General features: G+C 35.3%; 5 protein-coding genes across 9 annotated transcripts; 3 read left to right on the forward strand and 2 right to left on the reverse strand.

Annotated features, from left to right (window-relative positions):
• Nucleotides 1-1,422: 1,422 nt before the first annotated feature.
• Nucleotides 1,423-4,491, reverse strand: LOC108851297 (membrane protein of ER body 2). Of its 2 annotated transcripts, XM_057008862.1 has the most exons (7): nt 4,393-4,491; nt 3,717-3,923; nt 2,959-3,522; nt 2,792-2,848; nt 2,317-2,493; nt 2,159-2,220; nt 1,423-2,078 (listed from the first exon to the last, which is right to left on the reverse strand). In XM_057008862.1, the coding sequence occupies exons 3-7, from the start codon at nt 3,443-3,445 to the stop codon at nt 1,614-1,616; spliced, it is 1,248 nt and encodes a 415-aa protein (XP_056864842.1). In that variant the 5' UTR covers nt 3,446-3,522; nt 3,717-3,923; nt 4,393-4,491; the 3' UTR covers nt 1,423-1,613. The 2 variants fall into 2 exon arrangements, with proteins under 2 accessions (XP_056864842.1, XP_018480206.2); XM_018624704.2 differs by lacking the exon at nt 4,393-4,491 and having other exon boundaries at nt 3,717-4,285.
• Nucleotides 4,492-4,954: 463 nt separating this feature from the next.
• On the forward strand, nt 4,955-9,407 carry LOC108855838 (starch synthase 1, chloroplastic/amyloplastic). The gene is made up of 14 exons (XM_018629752.2): nt 4,955-5,493; nt 6,221-6,657; nt 6,734-6,936; nt 7,029-7,110; nt 7,234-7,407; nt 7,502-7,583; nt 7,654-7,745; nt 7,835-7,897; nt 7,982-8,071; nt 8,170-8,294; nt 8,450-8,558; nt 8,663-8,718; nt 8,846-8,885; nt 8,987-9,407. Exons 1-14 carry the CDS (start codon nt 5,244-5,246, stop codon nt 9,143-9,145), a joined length of 1,962 nt encoding a protein of 653 aa, XP_018485254.1. The 5' UTR covers nt 4,955-5,243; the 3' UTR covers nt 9,146-9,407.
• An 813-nt stretch (nt 9,408-10,220) lies between these two features.
• LOC108849338 (protein ABIL3) lies at nt 10,221-13,209 on the forward strand. 4 transcript variants are annotated; one of them, XM_018622880.2, is made up of 10 exons: nt 10,221-10,479; nt 11,238-11,419; nt 11,518-11,600; nt 11,679-11,829; nt 11,930-12,029; nt 12,099-12,194; nt 12,297-12,339; nt 12,429-12,529; nt 12,613-12,734; nt 12,819-13,209. In XM_018622880.2, exons 2-10 carry the CDS (start codon nt 11,324-11,326, stop codon nt 13,002-13,004), a joined length of 978 nt encoding a protein of 325 aa, XP_018478382.1. In that variant the 5' UTR covers nt 10,221-10,479; nt 11,238-11,323; the 3' UTR covers nt 13,005-13,209. The 4 variants fall into 4 exon arrangements, with proteins under 4 accessions (XP_018478382.1, XP_018478384.1, XP_018478383.1 ...); XM_018622882.2 differs by having other exon boundaries at nt 12,102-12,194; XM_018622881.2 differs by having other exon boundaries at nt 11,264-11,419.
• A 1,088-nt stretch (nt 13,210-14,297) lies between these two features.
• Nucleotides 14,298-14,980, reverse strand: LOC108853300 (uncharacterized). Its single transcript, XM_018626725.2, has one exon. It carries the CDS (start codon nt 14,817-14,819, stop codon nt 14,586-14,588), a length of 234 nt encoding a protein of 77 aa, XP_018482227.1. The 5' UTR covers nt 14,820-14,980; the 3' UTR covers nt 14,298-14,585.
• Nucleotides 14,981-15,100: 120 nt separating this feature from the next.
• On the forward strand, nt 15,101-16,460 carry LOC108851588 (protein PLASTID TRANSCRIPTIONALLY ACTIVE 7). Its single transcript, XM_018625042.2, has 4 exons — nt 15,101-15,198; nt 15,308-15,364; nt 15,448-15,507; nt 15,959-16,460. The coding sequence occupies exons 1-4, from the start codon at nt 15,154-15,156 to the stop codon at nt 16,292-16,294; spliced, it is 498 nt and encodes a 165-aa protein (XP_018480544.1). The 5' UTR covers nt 15,101-15,153; the 3' UTR covers nt 16,295-16,460.
• The last annotated feature ends 70 nt before the right edge of the window (nt 16,461-16,530 follow it).

A 16,530-nucleotide genomic window follows, 5' to 3' on the forward strand; every position in this document is an offset into this window, starting at 1 on the left:
TCAATTCATAAAAATAATTAATAAAATATCTTTAAAATACTAAAATTCTAAAATGACACATAAATCATATATTTATACAAGATTTACACACACACACACATATATATTTAATATTTTAAATATAATGTTATAAAACTAATTTGATGTATAAATATTAATATATCAAATATACATATTAACAAAATTAAAAATCTAATATGTTTTAAAAATACGGATCCGGATTTGGATAGGCATTTCTAAAATTCATATTTGGTTTAGTCGGATCCGAGATGTTATTATCCGGATCCATATATCCTATTTTCATAACGTAATGAAACGGATCTCTGATTAAATCCGGGTTTCAAATAATAAATTTTAGACCTAGTTCTAATTGTGTTAACTAAATAGATAAAAAGAACTCTGTTGACTAAATGTTTAATTAGGTGATTACAGATAAAATATGTTATTTTATGTTATTTTTTATAATTGTATATTTTTCATTTTTAAATACTTGAAATTTTTAGAAATTTGTTTTATTTAAAATTATGTGACGTATTTCAAATTTTGATGTAAAATTTGTTAACTTTTATGTTCTCGTAGTTTAGTTTTCTATTGGTCAAATTGTGGATATATAGAATTATTTTTTGATGTTCTTCTTTAAGAAGTAGAAAAAAAATTATTTGATCTGTACATACGATTGTAAAATGATATCTACTAAAAAATGGAAGAGAGCTTAATTTGAGTTTTGACATGAAATACAATAACTGCTAATAACAATAAAAACCAAGTAAATTTAGTGTTTGCTACAAACTAGTGAGAGATATGACACATTTAAACTAAAACTACAATTCTTGTAGTTTTTTTTTAATGAAGGATTTTCAATTCTTGTAGTTTTTACTTCAGAGGATTAAACCACTACCAGTCCAAAGAATCCAAACACTAAAAAAGTAAAAACCCACAAAATAACTCTTTTAGTATAGTTGAGAAACAAATGCTATTATGAACCCTCTAAAAATCTTAGTTTAAGTAGCCATATGAAGCTCAAACTGACGTATTTTACAGGGCTTAGTATCGTTAAGTATAATCTCGAAGAGGGACTCAATTATAATACAAACCTTTAAGATGAATGACCTTTATTACAAGGGCGTCATTGGTTCTATCTTGTAACTTTTTTTAAGGAAGTCCACTTTGCACATACCAAAAGAATGAACGAAACTGTTAGACTAAGCGATGCAACAGCAAAGTTGGTCTGACCGGTACTCTTTTGGTTTACGTCCATCAAATGTTGAAGCCAAACCAGCCTAATACCAATCAAGCTTTCCGATATACTCCCCACGATATCTCCAACAACGTTGATCCTTTTTCGGATGTAGTGTATCTTCTTTTTATCTTTTCTTTTCTTTTGGTCAAATCAGTGTCTTATTCGATGTGTGTATACTCAACTGAACTCAAAGAGATACTCCGTTATCAAATAAAAACCTCAAAGATGAAAGACCTTTTACACAAGTCCACTTTGCATAAACCAAAAGAACGCAAGAAAAAGGTATATTTAGTTGAACACAAATATACAACGCTGATCTGACTGGTTCATACTTCATGGCTCTCTGAGTCTCTCCCTTACTCCTTTGGCTACGTTAAAAGGAAGTAAACCGGTATTCCTCTTGTTTAATTCCGTCAAATGTTGAATTCAAACCGGTCTGGTGTAAACTAAACCAACCGAGCTCTCGGATGTACTCTCCCACAATTTCTCCAACAATGTATGAGATTCCAGAAGAGACAACAACAATAGACGTATAATACGCAGCAGATTTGAGATAAGGCTTGAGCGATTCACGTACGTTAACCGGTTTACGGACGTAGACCTTGATCATACTGAGCATGATTGCGCAAAACAGAGAAACCGAGAAAACCGAAACAAGCTTGTAGTTCTTGATTCCGGTTTGGTAGAAGGCAAATGCGTAAACCAGTGGAGCGATTAGGCCGAAGAAAATGTAAGACAGGACCGCTACTAACACATGCATCCGAATATTATCACGTCTCCCTAACAATTCATTGTACCGATCCTTCTCTTGATCTGAATTGTTTCTTAGATCGTGAAGCTGCAAGAATAAACCGGAACCGGTTAAAATCAAGAAACCGGTTGATTACGTTTCTAAGGGCTTAGAGAGTCGTTAATTACGTTTTGAGCAAGGACGATGAGACCACCGGCTAAATTTGCGACCGCAAGAGCCAAGATATTCTCTGAGACAATCAATGTTTCATAGATTAAATCATTTATATATAAGTTATCAATCATCATGTAGGATAAGGACCAATAAGATATGATTGGTGGCATACCGGTGGAAGAACCGGAGGCAGAGGCGGAAGATACAACGACGAGGCTTGTGATGTTCTCGGTTAAACCGCCGTACACGGTGCTCTTCAATAGCTCAACGGTGAATCTTTCACGGTCCGGTTTGTTTTGAGGCAGTGATTCTGCGGTGTTACTACTCTTCCTCGGCTCTAAATGTACTACTGTATAGAATCGGAGATATTGTATGTCTTGTTAATAATGTTATTATTTATACAAAATTACAAATAAACAAAAATTGTTATGAACAAAGAAATATAATAGTTCACATGCATCTATAATATGCCTATTTCCTACTATGCGCTTATAAATCTGCATACCATTTTTGCATCTAAATTGTTGGTTATACATGCGGACCCAAATACTAAGTTGGTCAAACGAAGAACATGTCAAGATCTAAGTGCATATTGATTTAAATGTTGCATATACCACGTATGATTCTTTTTATTCACGTTAACGTACCTTGCTCATCAACCGGTTTTCCCCTGGCATAATCTCGTTGTAAGAACCTGCTGGTTCCTGAAATTTAGTATTAAGACGAACGGTACGGTGGTGTCACGTTCGAAAAACCAACAAAAATCAAAGAGGTTAATATGAGATGAAACTAGTTTAGAATCAGTTCGATTTACCTAATCTGATGTAGTACTTCAGACAGGCCAAGCAAGCGAGTATATAGCTTCCCTCATGTTTATCTTCTTGATCATCATTCTCAATAGGCTTCTCAGGGGCATGCGCCTTAACCGGTGGTTCAATCTCCTCAATTTCGCTTGATTCAGGTAACAAATCAACGAGCTTCCCATGTTCCCTTTTCCTAATAATCACTTTCCTGGTGATACACGAGCTACAGCTTGGACAATAAAGCTCGTAGTTTTCTTGCATCGCAAGCAACTTCTCTAGGTTTGATTTTTCTTCCGATTCAGATGATGTTCTCTTGCTGTTTTTGTATTCTTCTTCTTCTTTGTCCTTTTCTTCTTCTACTACTACTATCTCACCTTCCTCTGCGTTCTGGTGCCTTTCGTTCTCTACATTAGGTAAGTCTGTGGAGTTCGACTCCAACAAATTATAAACGGATTCTTCGTTTGAAACGGGTTCATTATGTGAACCGGTTTCACTCATAGTATCCAGTATTATTGTATCTGAACTGGAAGACACCGATCCTATGCTTTCATGAACAGACGTGTTCCCTACGAGACCTAATCAGATAACAGATAAACGAAAGATTAATCTACCCGGTTATGCAGGATTGTTGCCCGGTTAAGGAAAAAAAGAGGTATGATTTGTAAATTAAAAAAGTACTAGACGCAATTGGAAATGAAAGATATCTAAAAGTACCATCAGTTGTAAAAAAAAAAACATAAATGAAAAAGACAAGTTGACTAAAAAATACCTTGAGATCCATCATCCTCCTCCTCCCCTTCATCCTGCTTCTCGGTGGTTTTGTCCTGCTGCTCCGTCGCCGGTGTAACCTTTGCCGCCGCGTTTAGCACATTTTTTATGGCGGGAAGATTATATTTGCCAAATCTAAAGGTCTCGAGAAGATCCACCAAGAAATCTGCATCTACAGTTTCCCCCTCCTTAAACCTGCTTCCGTCAGCTGGTCGGTCCATACAGACACACCACAATGTAATGTAAGAGCACCGATGCCCAAATTTATGAAAAGAGAATTCAGCTTTTGCAACTTTTTTTTTTGTTTCTTTTGGTCCTCTCTAATCATCTTAACCTTTTTTATATACATCATAAATAATTCCCACGAGAGAAGCACGAGTTATTAAATATTCTTTCATTATCCTATAACGAACATCTTTTGGATACTTTTATTTTCTTTGTAAATTTATAACAGAGAGTTGTTTTAGAGTTTAATATTTCGTCACTTTCAAGAATGATTTGTGTTATATGAGCTATAATTTAGAGATGGAGAAGGTACAATACGAATCACATTAAGCTACATATATGATATATGATGAGAAAAAAAGTAAAAAAAAAAATTTTTGGCATTAGAAGAAGTGTTATTATTAACTACTGAATTTACCTAATCTAATTCGACGTATATGATTAGAACTCACCCCACGTAACGTGATTGTAACATGAGTCGCACCGCACGAAATGATTAAAAAAAATCTCACATACAATTAAAAACCTTAGAATGTATGGTCAACTCGCTAAGACAACGCATAATGACAGGGTGGTGTACCAACTCTAGAGTTAGTTGGTCGTTAACTAAAACGAATATCCATATTCAAAACGTGTTGAAAGAACAACTGGGTATGCGGCCCATTAAACAAATAACGAAGCCTATATGTTACATTTTACAAAATAAGCCCATATTTAATAATAAACTAAAAAACTTTTAGCCCATACGATACGAGTTTCAGACACCTACAATAGTGGAGCCCACTAAATTCCACGTGGCGAAACTTGAGGCTTTAGTTTCACATGAAGTGTGGTTAAAGCGGGTTGTGATCTATTTAGTCGTCCTTTAATTTCGCGCTTTTTTCTGATAGATCCTTGGGAAAATAAAAACATTAAAATACTGGAGTGAAACTTATTTGCTGTAGATCTAACTCCCAAACAATTTTCATTGGGGTAGAGGATTAAATAAATTTTGATTGTGTTTCAGTTTGAGATGTTACCGAAAGTTTAGTCCTAAAAAACTTTTAGATTTTCGTTTTGTTAATTTTTTTTCTTAATTCGGACAAGAAGTAAGTAAACTCTGTGGGTTACTTTTTTCTTTTTTTAAAAAAGGAGTTTTGGAAGCATGTCGGCGAAGATGGAAGGATTCTTTCCGTAGTAGATAGGCCACAGGTGGTTTCTATCCAACGACCCGAATATCCCCGAAACCCCCCCCACTCAGCATTGTCGTCAAGTCCTCATCCGAAAGAAAGATAGAACCCTCCTTTTTCTCAATCGACTATCAATGTCCTCCCTCCAGATCAGTGGTGGCTCGGTTAGGTTCGTGGCCGGATTAAACCGAACCGGCTGTATCCGTCCGATCGGTAGTAGCCTCGGTTTCCCTCTTTCCCGGAGGAGATTCAGTATAGGACGGCCCTTGTTGCTCCGCCGTTGTTCTTCCGTTTCTAGAGAGTCTGAAACTGATGACATCGCTGACGCTGAGAGGGATGTCTCTAGCTCTTCTTCTGCTCTTGGCTTTCAGCTCCTTCCTCCTGGTACTGTATTTGATTTTATTTGTCTTATTCACACTGTTTCTTTGAATTTAACAGTGATTTACTTAACTGTTGTGTATATAATATGGTTTTAGTTTTGACAAGTGAGAAAGATTCTCTTGAATTTTGTTTTTACATGTGGTTCTCAGATTCAGAGCTTCCCCCTGGTTTACTAACCATAATGTTTCAAAGTTTCAGAATCACTGATATTCGAAGTTTCTGATTTAAAAGTAGCAACTTTTATCTTTGATTTTATTTTATTTAATTTTTTTTTATTTGAGTATTCACAGTCTTTTTGGATCAACAGTTTATTTATTCACACTTGTGTAATATAATATGGTTTTCAAATGAAAATGATTCTCTTGAATGTTGCTTTGTGGTTCTCAGATTCAGAGTTTCAAGTTTCAGAATCACTCATTCTGATTTAAAGTAGCAACCTTTATGTTTGATTTGATTTCTTTTTAAATAATTCATTAATCTTTTGGGATTGATAGTTTATTTATGATCACTTGAGTAATATAATATGGTTTCAGTTTTTTCAAATGAGAATGATTCTCTTGAATGTTGCTTGTGGTTCCTCATATTCAAAGCTTCCTTCCTCCCTTGTTACTAAACATAACACTCTCAAGTCTCAGAATCATTAACCTTCAACGGTTTTTGATATAAAGTATCAAACTTTGTTTTTAGAATCTCGAAGATGATGAGCTTAATGTTTTTCTCTCTTCCACAGGTGATCAAAAACTCTTCAGCACTAACACAACAGAAGCTACTACACATCAAGAAGAGGACACAGACGCTGCTGATGATGCAGAGATGGCTGACTTCGGTGTACCTGGAAACAGAGCTGTTGCTGAAGAAGGAGCTGCTGCACAAGTCGGATACACGAGTCCCAAAGCCGAGGTGATCAACAACCTCGTTTTCGTTACTTCCGAAGCTGCTCCTTACTCCAAGACAGGAGGACTAGGAGATGTCTGTGGCTCTTTGCCTATAGCTTTGGCTGGACGTGGGCACCGTGTCATGGTCATCTCTCCTCGGTACCTCAACGGAACATCTGCCGACAAAAACTACGCCCGGGCTAAGGACTTGGGGGTCCGTGTCACCGTTCATTGCTTTGGTGCTTCTCAAGAAGTTTCCTTCTATCATGAGTATAGAGACGGTGTTGATTGGGTACTAACCGCTAGTCTCTTTATTGCATACATCTTTTTTTGTGGAGTTTTGATAATCTTCTCATTGCTTTTTACAGGTTTTTATTGATCATAAGTCTTACCATAGACCTGGTAATCCTTACGGAGATAGTAAAGGAGCCTTTGGTGATAATCAGTTCCGGTTCACGTTACTTTGCCATGCAGCGTGTGAAGCTCCTCTCGTGCTGCCTCTTGGAGGTTTCACTTACGGAGAGAAGTCTCTCTTCCTTGTCAATGACTGGCATGCCGGACTTGTTCCCATGTAAACCCTTTCCTCATTCTCTTTACTTATAAGGTTTTAAACTTTGAACATTAACTTATATCGTGTGTTATTATATCCCTCTTTGATTCCAGACTTTTGGCTGCAAAGTATCGCCCATACGGAGTTTATAAAGATGCAAGAAGCATTCTGATCATCCATAACCTAGCTCATCAGGTGAGAAGCTTGTAATAATGCTCCTTTGCTAGCATATCGTAGTCTTTTTGTGTTTAGTTGTACTGTTTGAGTAAGTTGAAAGGGTTATATTGCTTTTATGATTTGGTTCTTATAAACTAAAAGGGAGTGGAACCAGCAGCTACTTACAGCAACTTGGGATTGCCTTCGGAATGGTATGGAGCGGTGGGGTGGGTGTTTCCAACATGGGCAAGGACTCATGCTCTTGACACGGGTGAAGCTGTTAATGTTCTCAAGGGTGCTATTGTGACCTCTGACCGTATCATTACAGTGAGCCAGGTGATGAATCTTTTTAGGAAACATAACCTTCTTAATTGCTAGTGACCACCACATTAACTAATGGTTAATGGTTTTCTTGTCCTCAATCTTTCAGGGATATGCATGGGAAATCACTACTGTTGAAGGTGGTTACGGTCTTCAAGATTTGCTATCTAGTCGGAAGAGTGTTATAAACGGTACCTCATCTTTTATATATAAAACATTTTTTTTTTGTGGAGATGATATATAATGGCGAGGGCTGATCAGGGATCACTAATGGAATCAATATTGATGAGTGGGATCCGTCCAAGGATGAAGACATTCCTTTTCATTACTCTGTTGATGATTACTCCAACAAGGTGATGTGCAACTTACTTCTCTTGAGCCAAAGTCTAGCAAACTTCAATGTTATGTTAATGGTGGTGATATTGACCTCTGGTGATTGCAGGTCAAATGCAAAATGGCACTACAAAAGGAACTTGGTCTCCCTATCAGGCCTGACTGTCCTATGGTGTGATTCCAGAAGCCAAACAATAGTCTTCTGTTTTGTCTTATAGTCAGACTCATTGTAGATTGTGTTGAATCTTTTATACAGATTGGGTTTATAGGAAGACTTGATTACCAGAAGGGCATTGATCTGATCCAAGCTGCTGGTCATGATCTCATGGTGGATGACATTCAATTCGTAAGTGAGTCTTTTTTTTTAACGATTTTAGTGGAACGCAAAGTGACTGCTGCCGTGATTTACACATTTTGTCATGCCCTGTCCTATTTCTTGCACAGGTCATGCTTGGTTCAGGTGATCCAAAATGTGAAAGCTGGATGAGAAGTATGGAGGAAACATACAAAGACAAATTCCGCGGTTGGGTTGGGTTCAATGTTCCCATCTCTCATCGCATCACTGCCGGGTAAATTAACAATAGATTATCTATCTAGCTTAGAGTCAGTATATAACCAAATTCTAGATAATTATGATTGAAACCTGTTAGATAATTCTTAGGATTATCACATCACTTATGTGAAGGAATAACTTAAAAAATTGTCAGAAACTTTTCATTGGCAGATGTGACATTCTTCTGATGCCATCAAGATTCGAACCATGTGGTTTAAATCAGTTATATGCAATGAGATATGGAACCATTCCCGTCGTTCATGCCACAGGAGGACTCAGGGTGAGCTTTTTCAAATTGTTTTGTCTAGAACATACGATGTGTTTGTAAGTTTAAATAGGGCTGTATATATGATTTATAATACTTGGATTGTTTAATGTATTCAGGATACTGTTGAGAATTTCAATCCTTATGCAGAAGGTGGAGCTGGTTCTGGTACAGGGTAATACAACATTATTCTGTTTTGATAAGAAAGAAAAATGAGTGTGACTGATCAAAGTAAAAATTCATACGACTTTGTGTGATCTTTTAATAAGTTTCGTTTTTTTTTGTGGGTTTTAATGTTTCAGATGGGTTTTCTCTCCATTGTCAAAAGATAGCATGGTGTCGGTAAGCCTTTCTAACATCCCATTTCTCTTCAAGATTTGTGGTTGCGTTTTTCCGAGTTAAATCACTAAAAGATGACCAATGTTGTGTTACGTTGCATTCAGGCATTGAGGTTGGCTGCAGCAACGTACAGGGAGTATAGAGAGTCATGGGAAGGATTGATGAGAAGAGGAATGAGCAGAAACTATTCTTGGGAAAACGCTGCCGTTCAGTACGAGCAAGTGTTCCAGTGGGTTTTCATGGACCCTCCCTACATCAACTAGATCCGAACCAAACTGAGTTGGATCCGATCAGACCAGACCAATCCGAAAATCTATGGTGTTCATTTGCACAATGAACCATGTATCTATGTTATTATAAATATAAATTATAACTATCATGTCTTTTTTCCGTTTCGGGGAGGTATAGAATTCTAGTTATGATGAGGCAATACTTTGGTTCATTTCTTGGGTTTTACGAAGATAATGTTTATCTTTGAACTTGATGTGTCTTTGACTATTTAATTGAATGCGTAGTCTGATGAAACTGGAGAAAAAAAGATGGCCAAAGATTGGTAATGATATGATTAACATAAACAAATAATTAGATGAAACTGAAATGATATAAAGATGGGAATGAGTAGGAGAGCAGTATGTAACACACAAAATGAAAGAGAAAGAAAACGTAAATTTCAAATTTAAAAAGGTCCATTAGAGACGTGCTTACCTCATTCAATCAAACATTATCGTTCGAGCACGCACGATCCTAATTCTCTTATCATTATCATCATATAATATACTATGAAGAAGGATTACTATAATTGTAGTTTCACATTTTCAAAAAGCATTCCTTTAGTTGACCAATCAGTTCACATTGGAAAAAGTGCACTAAGGCAATGATTGTCTTCTTAACTATTACTGCAGTATTTCTCATTACTTTTCAAAATATAAACCGTTTCATACAAATTTTAAAAAATAATAATTGTATGTTTAATTTATCATTTATTTAGCTATTAATTTTTTATAATATTACTTATTTTGTTAATTTACTTAAAGTGAAAATGAAATCAAGGAAAAAAAAGTTATATTGAAAAGACTTATTTTATAACAAAAATTTTAGTCTACAACAACTAGTTTAAAATAAATAAAATATTTTTGTAACCTGTACCTATCAATAATTTATAGTACGTACAATTCAAAGTGATTTATGTCCAAAACATTAATGTATTATGTTTATAGTTCAAAAGTTGAAATTTTCAGATATTTTTTTTATTTGAATAAATAAATAGCAATAATAAAGTCAATAAAAAAAAGAAAGAAAAGATGAACATTAGCCTACATTAAGCGAGGGTCGCTCCGGAATTGAAGGGACAAAAGTGGGTGAGTCAGTGTCTGATACCAAACATTGAACTCCCTTTCTTCCTCTAATCACTCTTCGCTTTCTTCCCTCTTTGGTCGTACGTCTGTAACTAACTAACACTTTGTAAAGATTAAAAAAGACACAAAAGCGGTGGTGGTCTTTAAATCCCCGTCTTTTATTTTCTTGCAATCATACAACATATCTTTCTACCACCTCTCTAGCAAACAAAAGCGAGAGGCTTGCAGTGAAGAAATCTCAGGTTTTAATCTTAATTTATTGTGTTCTCCTGCCATTCCCATTTTTATCTCTTTCTTTTGTCTGAAAATCTCAGTTCAATATGTGCTGAAAAGGCTGAGACTTTGGATAACTATGTGCTCTGTAGCCTCTGTTCATATAGCAAGATGAAAGCTTTTCAATTTTTTTGATTGTGGGTTTTGGTAATGACGGCAATTTGGAACTGGTGGGTTGGGGTTTGATTTTAGGGTTTTAGATTATTTACTTGGGACTGGTTTGTTTGTCTGTTCAGTGTTTTTTTCTGAACCCCAGTTTGTATGTTCATATACTATGGAAACAAGACATTACAAGCTGAACTGATACAGATACTGATCTGGGGTTGGTTTCAATTGCAGCTCTTTTTAATTTTGTTTGGTTTTAAACTAATCTGTTGTAGGAGATTTCGTTAACTTCTTATAGATTTTTTCTTTAAAAAAGAGTATGATTGAAGATTGAGACAAAATTTATCAAAAACTAGTGGTGGGTTGCTTTAGAGCTGTGGATTCTACTTCTTGTCTGTTTGCTATTCTTTATTAGATTTATTATTAGTTAGCGTGTTCTTGTTACCTTAAAACATCCAACAGGAATCCTTACTATCTTTCGTTTAAATTCCTATAAAAAATGCTTTTATATGTTAGATTCTCTGAGATCTGTGGTCCAATACATTTAGAAAAACATCAGTCTTGTGCCTCAGTTTTCATTTTTTCTTTTGCTAGTTTGAACATATCAAATTTTCATTTGCAGCTTTGATAATACCAAAGTCTATTTAGGGTGTTCATAGGGGTTCTTGAGACTACTCCATCTGTTAGTTAAACCCCTTTAGAATCAAGATGAGTGCAGCGGCTACAATGCACATGCCCCGAGAAGGCTCAAACTACGATGAGATCTCTATGCAACAGAGTTTGCTCTTCTCTGATTGTCTTAAGGTAAATATATATATCCTAAAAAAAAATCTTCACAAGTCCTGATGATTGATTTCTCATTTCCATGTTCTAAGAAATGACATGTTTTTGATTTTTTACAGGATCTGAAGAATCTGAGAACACAGCTGTATTCAGCTGCTGAGTACTTCGAACTATCCTACACAAACGATGGAGACACACAATCGTTAGTGAAAAAAATTATTCCTCTTAATAAGTTATTACACTTTTTTTGTTTATTTATATTTTTGGGTTCTTAATGCAGAGTGGTGGAGACACTGAAAGATTATGCGATAAAGGCTCTGGTGAACACAGTTGACCATTTGGGCTCTGTTACTTATAAAGTCAATGACTTCGTCGATGAAAAAGTTGATCAAGTCGCTGGAACCGAGCTACGAGTTGCTTGCATCGAACAGGTAATATATATCATCAACAAACTGGCGTTTGTATGGTTTCAAGCTATAGTCTTATGTTACAGAGCTTTTTTTTAAAAAAATATTTATACAAATTGTATAGAGGCTAAGGATGTGTCAAGAGTTTATGGATCATGAAGGTCGTTCTCAGCAATCACTTGTCATCAACACTCCCAAGTTCCACAAGCGTTACATTTTGCCTTGTAAGTTCCTCTCTCTCTCACTCTCTATCCCTCCACATTAACCATAAAACTGAAACTTCTCTCTTTTAGCAGCCGGTGAAATCAAGAAAGGTGGTAACCTAGCAAAGCTCAAGAGCGTTGAAAGTAGTTTTGGTGACGAAGCTGACTGGAACCAGTTCAGAAATAGTATGTATATAAACTCCCTTTCCCTCTCATATATACTTTTTTTCCAAAGATTTAAACATTGATTCTTGATTTTTGCTCTGTTTCTTTTGTTTCATGATGAAGCTGTTCGTACTACTATCCGGGAAACGCCTCCACCACCACTTAGGTATTATTATATATAATCTTTGTCTACTTTTAGTTAAGTTCCATTGATAAGTGATTAAAACCTTTTGTTGGTTCTTCTTACTTTTGCAGAAGACCGGTGCTTCCGTCTCCTCCACCTCAACGTAAAACGCAACGTTCAGCAACCTTTTCGTTCTCCTCTATCTCCAACACGGCACCAAAGAAAGAACAAGGTAAAAAAAGAAACTCTGTTTAGTCCTTTAATGTGATAACATTACATACAAATTTTTAAACTCTGTGTGTTTGGTAAAACCAGATAAACGAGCAGTATCGCCGCACCGGTTTCCGCTGCTAAGATCTGGTTCGGTTGCGATCAGACCGACATCAGTTAGCAGGCCAACGACTCCTAGCAAGAGTAGAACAATAACTCCTAAACGAGTAAGCTTTTTCAGTTACATTTCAATCTCTCTTTACCGGTTTGGAACGAACCGGTTTTGATTCTTGATTTTTTTTACGGTTCAGTATCCGTCAGAACCGAGAAGATCAGCTTCGGTTCGGGTTGCGTTTGAGAAAGAAGCTCAGAAGGAGCCAGAGCAGCAGCAGCAGCATCAACAACCGAGCAAGAGCAGACGGCTGCTTAAGGCGTTGCTTAGCCGACGCAAAACCAAGAAGGATGATACGCTTTACACTTACTTGGACGAATATTGAACCATAAGCTGGTTTTGTATGTCTCTTTTGATAAACCGGAAATTTGATTTCCAATTTTAATTGCATTTTCTGTTACATAATATCAATATATATATATATGCTTTGTGTGAACATTTTTTGTATGCCGTACGACTTTCAAAATGTGAATACAGTATCTTCTTACAAATATACTAGATCTTGATCCGCGCTTTGGAAACGCGGAATATTTTACGATGAAAAATTTCACTAATAACTTAACAAATATTTTGGTAATTTTTAAAGAGTGTGTATTCAAAATATTTTTGCAATTAAATCAGTGTTTTTAAATTCAACCCGATTGTGATTATACCGGTTAATCCAGAGATCCAACAATTCAATTTAAGTTTTTAAAATATTCATATTAAAAATCACTAAAATCCGAGACTAACCGATTGAACTGATGGATGACCGATATATAATCTAATTTGATTTAAATTGTAATAGTTTCATAATTTGTAATCTTATAATCAAAATTTTAAAGTTCATTATTTTGCAATTTATGAAATTATGAGGTTTCTACAAAATTTTAAAGAGAAAATGATGGATATAAAATAACTAAGATTAATAATTGTATTGTTTGGAAACATTGATTGTAGTATATAAAATATATTGTTTGGAAACATGATAGTAGTAAAAAAAATAAGTATATTGTTTGGAAATATGAATAGTAGTATAAAGAAAGAAATATTAGTGATTTAATGTATGTTTAACTATAAAGTATAAATGTGTATTTAATTTAAAAACTTACAAAATAAATGTTAGGTCCAACACAATGTTTCTGTTTTAATAAAATAGATATCGAAAATTTTATAAAGGATTATATAATTTTGGATTGATTTTGTTATACAACCGTATTAGAGCTTCTTCGTTATAAACCACAATCGTGACTAGATTAAATGGATTGCATTAGATTAATCGTGGTTTTCATAATTGCAAAAGACAATTATGGGTGCAATTATGAAATTAATCTTAAACGGGTATAACAAAGTCAACCAAAATATGTTTGATAACTTTGATTTAAATTAACCAAACTGAAAAATGCATTTTTTATTTATTTTTTAGCTATGCTATTTATTCAATCATATGATGTTGATGTAGTGGTTTATTTTCAGATTGATTTTGAATTCTGTTATAACAGAATCAGATATTTATATTTGATCAAACAAAAAATTTACTGATATTTTCTATTCCTGATTAAAGGAATATAGCATCATCAGAATTTCTGGTGCAGTAGTTACAAAATAAAATAAAAAAATACTGCATTTACTGGAAACATTTATCTTTATCATCACCAAGATTGAAGGTGGTACAAGAGATGATAAACAGAGATAACACACATATCACCTTAGAACTCTCATATAAAAGAAAAAGAGATAAAAACCAAATAAAACCTTAAAGAACTTTAGTCAAAAAAAAAAAAACCTTAAAGAACTGGACGGACATATCTTGAAAATATAAAACCAACGTGAAAACAAGTAATCTTAATTTCCAAAACATACATGACACCAACATGCGAGTATTTTTAGTTAGACACCGTTGGTTTCGGACTCGTCTTTTGTAGTTTTACATTGGTGGTGGTGGAGGCGGTGATCTCTCGTAATATTGAGCACCAAGTGACCGATGAGAAGAAGGAAGAGAAGGTTGGCGAGAATCCATAGATGGAGAGTTGAAATAAGAGGATGATGGTGTCTTGTTATCTGCCGGAGTGTCGAGAAGTCTCCGGTTGGTTTGAGCCTGCACGATCATGACCAAAGCTAGAAGAATAAAACATTTCAAGAGATGGTTCCAAGATGCCATTTCCCCACTGATTGATAAGAGTTTTTCTTTGCTCTCTTAATGTCTATATGTATAATCATATAGATTAGATGGAGGCTTCCCACTAACTCCTACTAGATTTTTTTTTTTTAATTGAGATTCTTTGTTCAATAATTGATTTTTTTTTTGTTTAATGATCATCAGTTTAGGACTACAACTTAAGTTAAGTGAAAAAAGAAAAAAGAGAGGTGATTAAACCCGGTTTATTTAGGGGTGATTAATTTCTTTTCCCAAATACAGAACCGGCAAAAAATAAACCGATCAGACAAGTGTATATATATTCCGGTTCTATCTATTACCGAACACGAGAATAGCCATGGCTTCTTCCTTCACCTCCTCCTCCTGCTCTTCGTTTTTGCGTGTAAATCTCTATTCTTTCTCTTTGCTCTCTCTCATATTATAGGGATTTATCTGTGGGTATAGGATTGGTCGGTTCTGTAAAAAATGAGTTATTTTGGTTTATATTTCAGATTGGTGATGCGAGAAGCGGGAACTCACGAGCTTCAAGCTTCACATTCCATACTCAGGTATGTCTGTCTGTCTGTCTGTGTGGTTTGATTTTGTTATAAAGGGGGGAAGAATTTGATTAATTTATTGTGGTTTTTTGTAGGTTTCCTGCGGGATTCAAAGGGATGATAATGGACGCCGTATTTGGCGGAGGAGAACACTGGTAAGCAAAGCAATAAACACCTCTCTTCTTACTCTGGAATCAAACATCTGGTGACTATTACGAAATCAACATCTGGTGACTATTACTAAAATCTACACTTTTAGGAACACACAAGGAAGCATTATTCTTGTCTTGTCTTTTTGTTTTAATTAGATTTTGAGGGTTTAATCCTGTTTCAAGAGTTTTTTTTTTGAGTTTGATGATCTCTTTCTTGTTCATTACAGAAACTAGCTTACAATGTTGTGTTCTGTTACTGTCAATGAAGTTTAAAGAAGCAAGGCTTTTACTTTTAAAGAGTTACTCTTCACGTACCAATGGCCGTAGCTAACTATCATTATCTTCATGAACTTGGATTGCATATTACTTTAAAGAAAACAAATCAATTTATCTAGTTTGATCTCATTTCATGTTCCTTGGATCGTTAATACCCTTCTTTTTAAATGTCTTGCAGACAAAGAAGGATGATATGCTGCGTTACAAACTGCAAAGAGTTCCGTTTGTGGAAGAGCAAGTGAGGAAGATACAGGAAGTTGGGAAGGTGATGACGATGGACATCGAGCGTTTGCTTTTGAGCGAGGACAACCGCTTTGAGTTCGTCAACAGTGTAGCAGCCGAAGCAACCGAGTACGTTGAGAAAAACAGAGACGAATACGGAGGTACCAAGAAAGCCATCTTTCACGTTCTGAGCAACCGTGTCAACGATCTCGGGTTTGATCGCCCCGAAGCTTATGCCGAGTCGGATCCTTACAAACCTGGTCCTGGCTACTTGAAAGAGTATTACACTTGAAGAGAGATACTACTATTAGCTGCCCTTTTGTTATTGCATCTTTTTATTGTAACTGTTGGAAACGATATCTCTTTTGGGGAAAGGAAAAGATGAATAAAAGTTAAAAAAAAAAAATTACTACTGTTAGCAAGAGTTTAAATTGTAATAAAAACCGCTTTTCTTGTTCTGTCTAGTACCAATTCAAGTTAAGTGCATTCGCGACTTTGTTCTCGTAATTTTTGGTAGAACAATATTAT

Source organism: Raphanus sativus, chromosome 4, assembly GCF_000801105.2.
Source record: "Raphanus sativus cultivar WK10039 chromosome 4, ASM80110v3, whole genome shotgun sequence".
Lineage (NCBI taxonomy): Eukaryota > Viridiplantae > Streptophyta > Magnoliopsida > Brassicales > Brassicaceae > Raphanus > Raphanus sativus.

Coding starts and splice junctions, on each gene's coding strand:
- LOC108851297 (XM_018624704.2), bottom strand. CDS start 3,936: ATGGACCGACCAGCTGACGGAAGCAGGTTTAAGGAGGGGGAAACTGTA. Junction 3,523..3,716: donor GGAGGATGATGGATCTCAAG/GTATTTTTTAGT, acceptor TTATCTGATTAG/GTCTCGTAGGGAACACGTCT. Junction 2,079..2,158: donor TCATCGTCCTTGCTCAAAAC/GTAATTAACGAC, acceptor TTATTCTTGCAG/CTTCACGATCTAAGAAACAA.
- LOC108855838 (XM_018629752.2), top strand. CDS start 5,244: ATGTCCTCCCTCCAGATCAGTGGTGGCTCGGTTAGGTTCGTGGCCGGA. Junction 6,658..6,733: donor ATAGAGACGGTGTTGATTGG/GTACTAACCGCT, acceptor TGCTTTTTACAG/GTTTTTATTGATCATAAGTC. Junction 7,111..7,233: donor TCCATAACCTAGCTCATCAG/GTGAGAAGCTTG, acceptor ATAAACTAAAAG/GGAGTGGAACCAGCAGCTAC.
- LOC108849338 (XM_018622880.2), top strand. CDS start 11,324: ATGAGTGCAGCGGCTACAATGCACATGCCCCGAGAAGGCTCAAACTAC. Junction 11,420..11,517: donor TCTTCTCTGATTGTCTTAAG/GTAAATATATAT, acceptor GATTTTTTACAG/GATCTGAAGAATCTGAGAAC. Junction 11,601..11,678: donor AACGATGGAGACACACAATC/GTTAGTGAAAAA, acceptor TTCTTAATGCAG/AGTGGTGGAGACACTGAAAG.
- LOC108853300 (XM_018626725.2), bottom strand. CDS start 14,819: ATGGCATCTTGGAACCATCTCTTGAAATGTTTTATTCTTCTAGCTTTG.
- LOC108851588 (XM_018625042.2), top strand. CDS start 15,154: ATGGCTTCTTCCTTCACCTCCTCCTCCTGCTCTTCGTTTTTGCGT. Junction 15,365..15,447: donor GCTTCACATTCCATACTCAG/GTATGTCTGTCT, acceptor GGTTTTTTGTAG/GTTTCCTGCGGGATTCAAAG. Junction 15,508..15,958: donor TTTGGCGGAGGAGAACACTG/GTAAGCAAAGCA, acceptor AATGTCTTGCAG/ACAAAGAAGGATGATATGCT.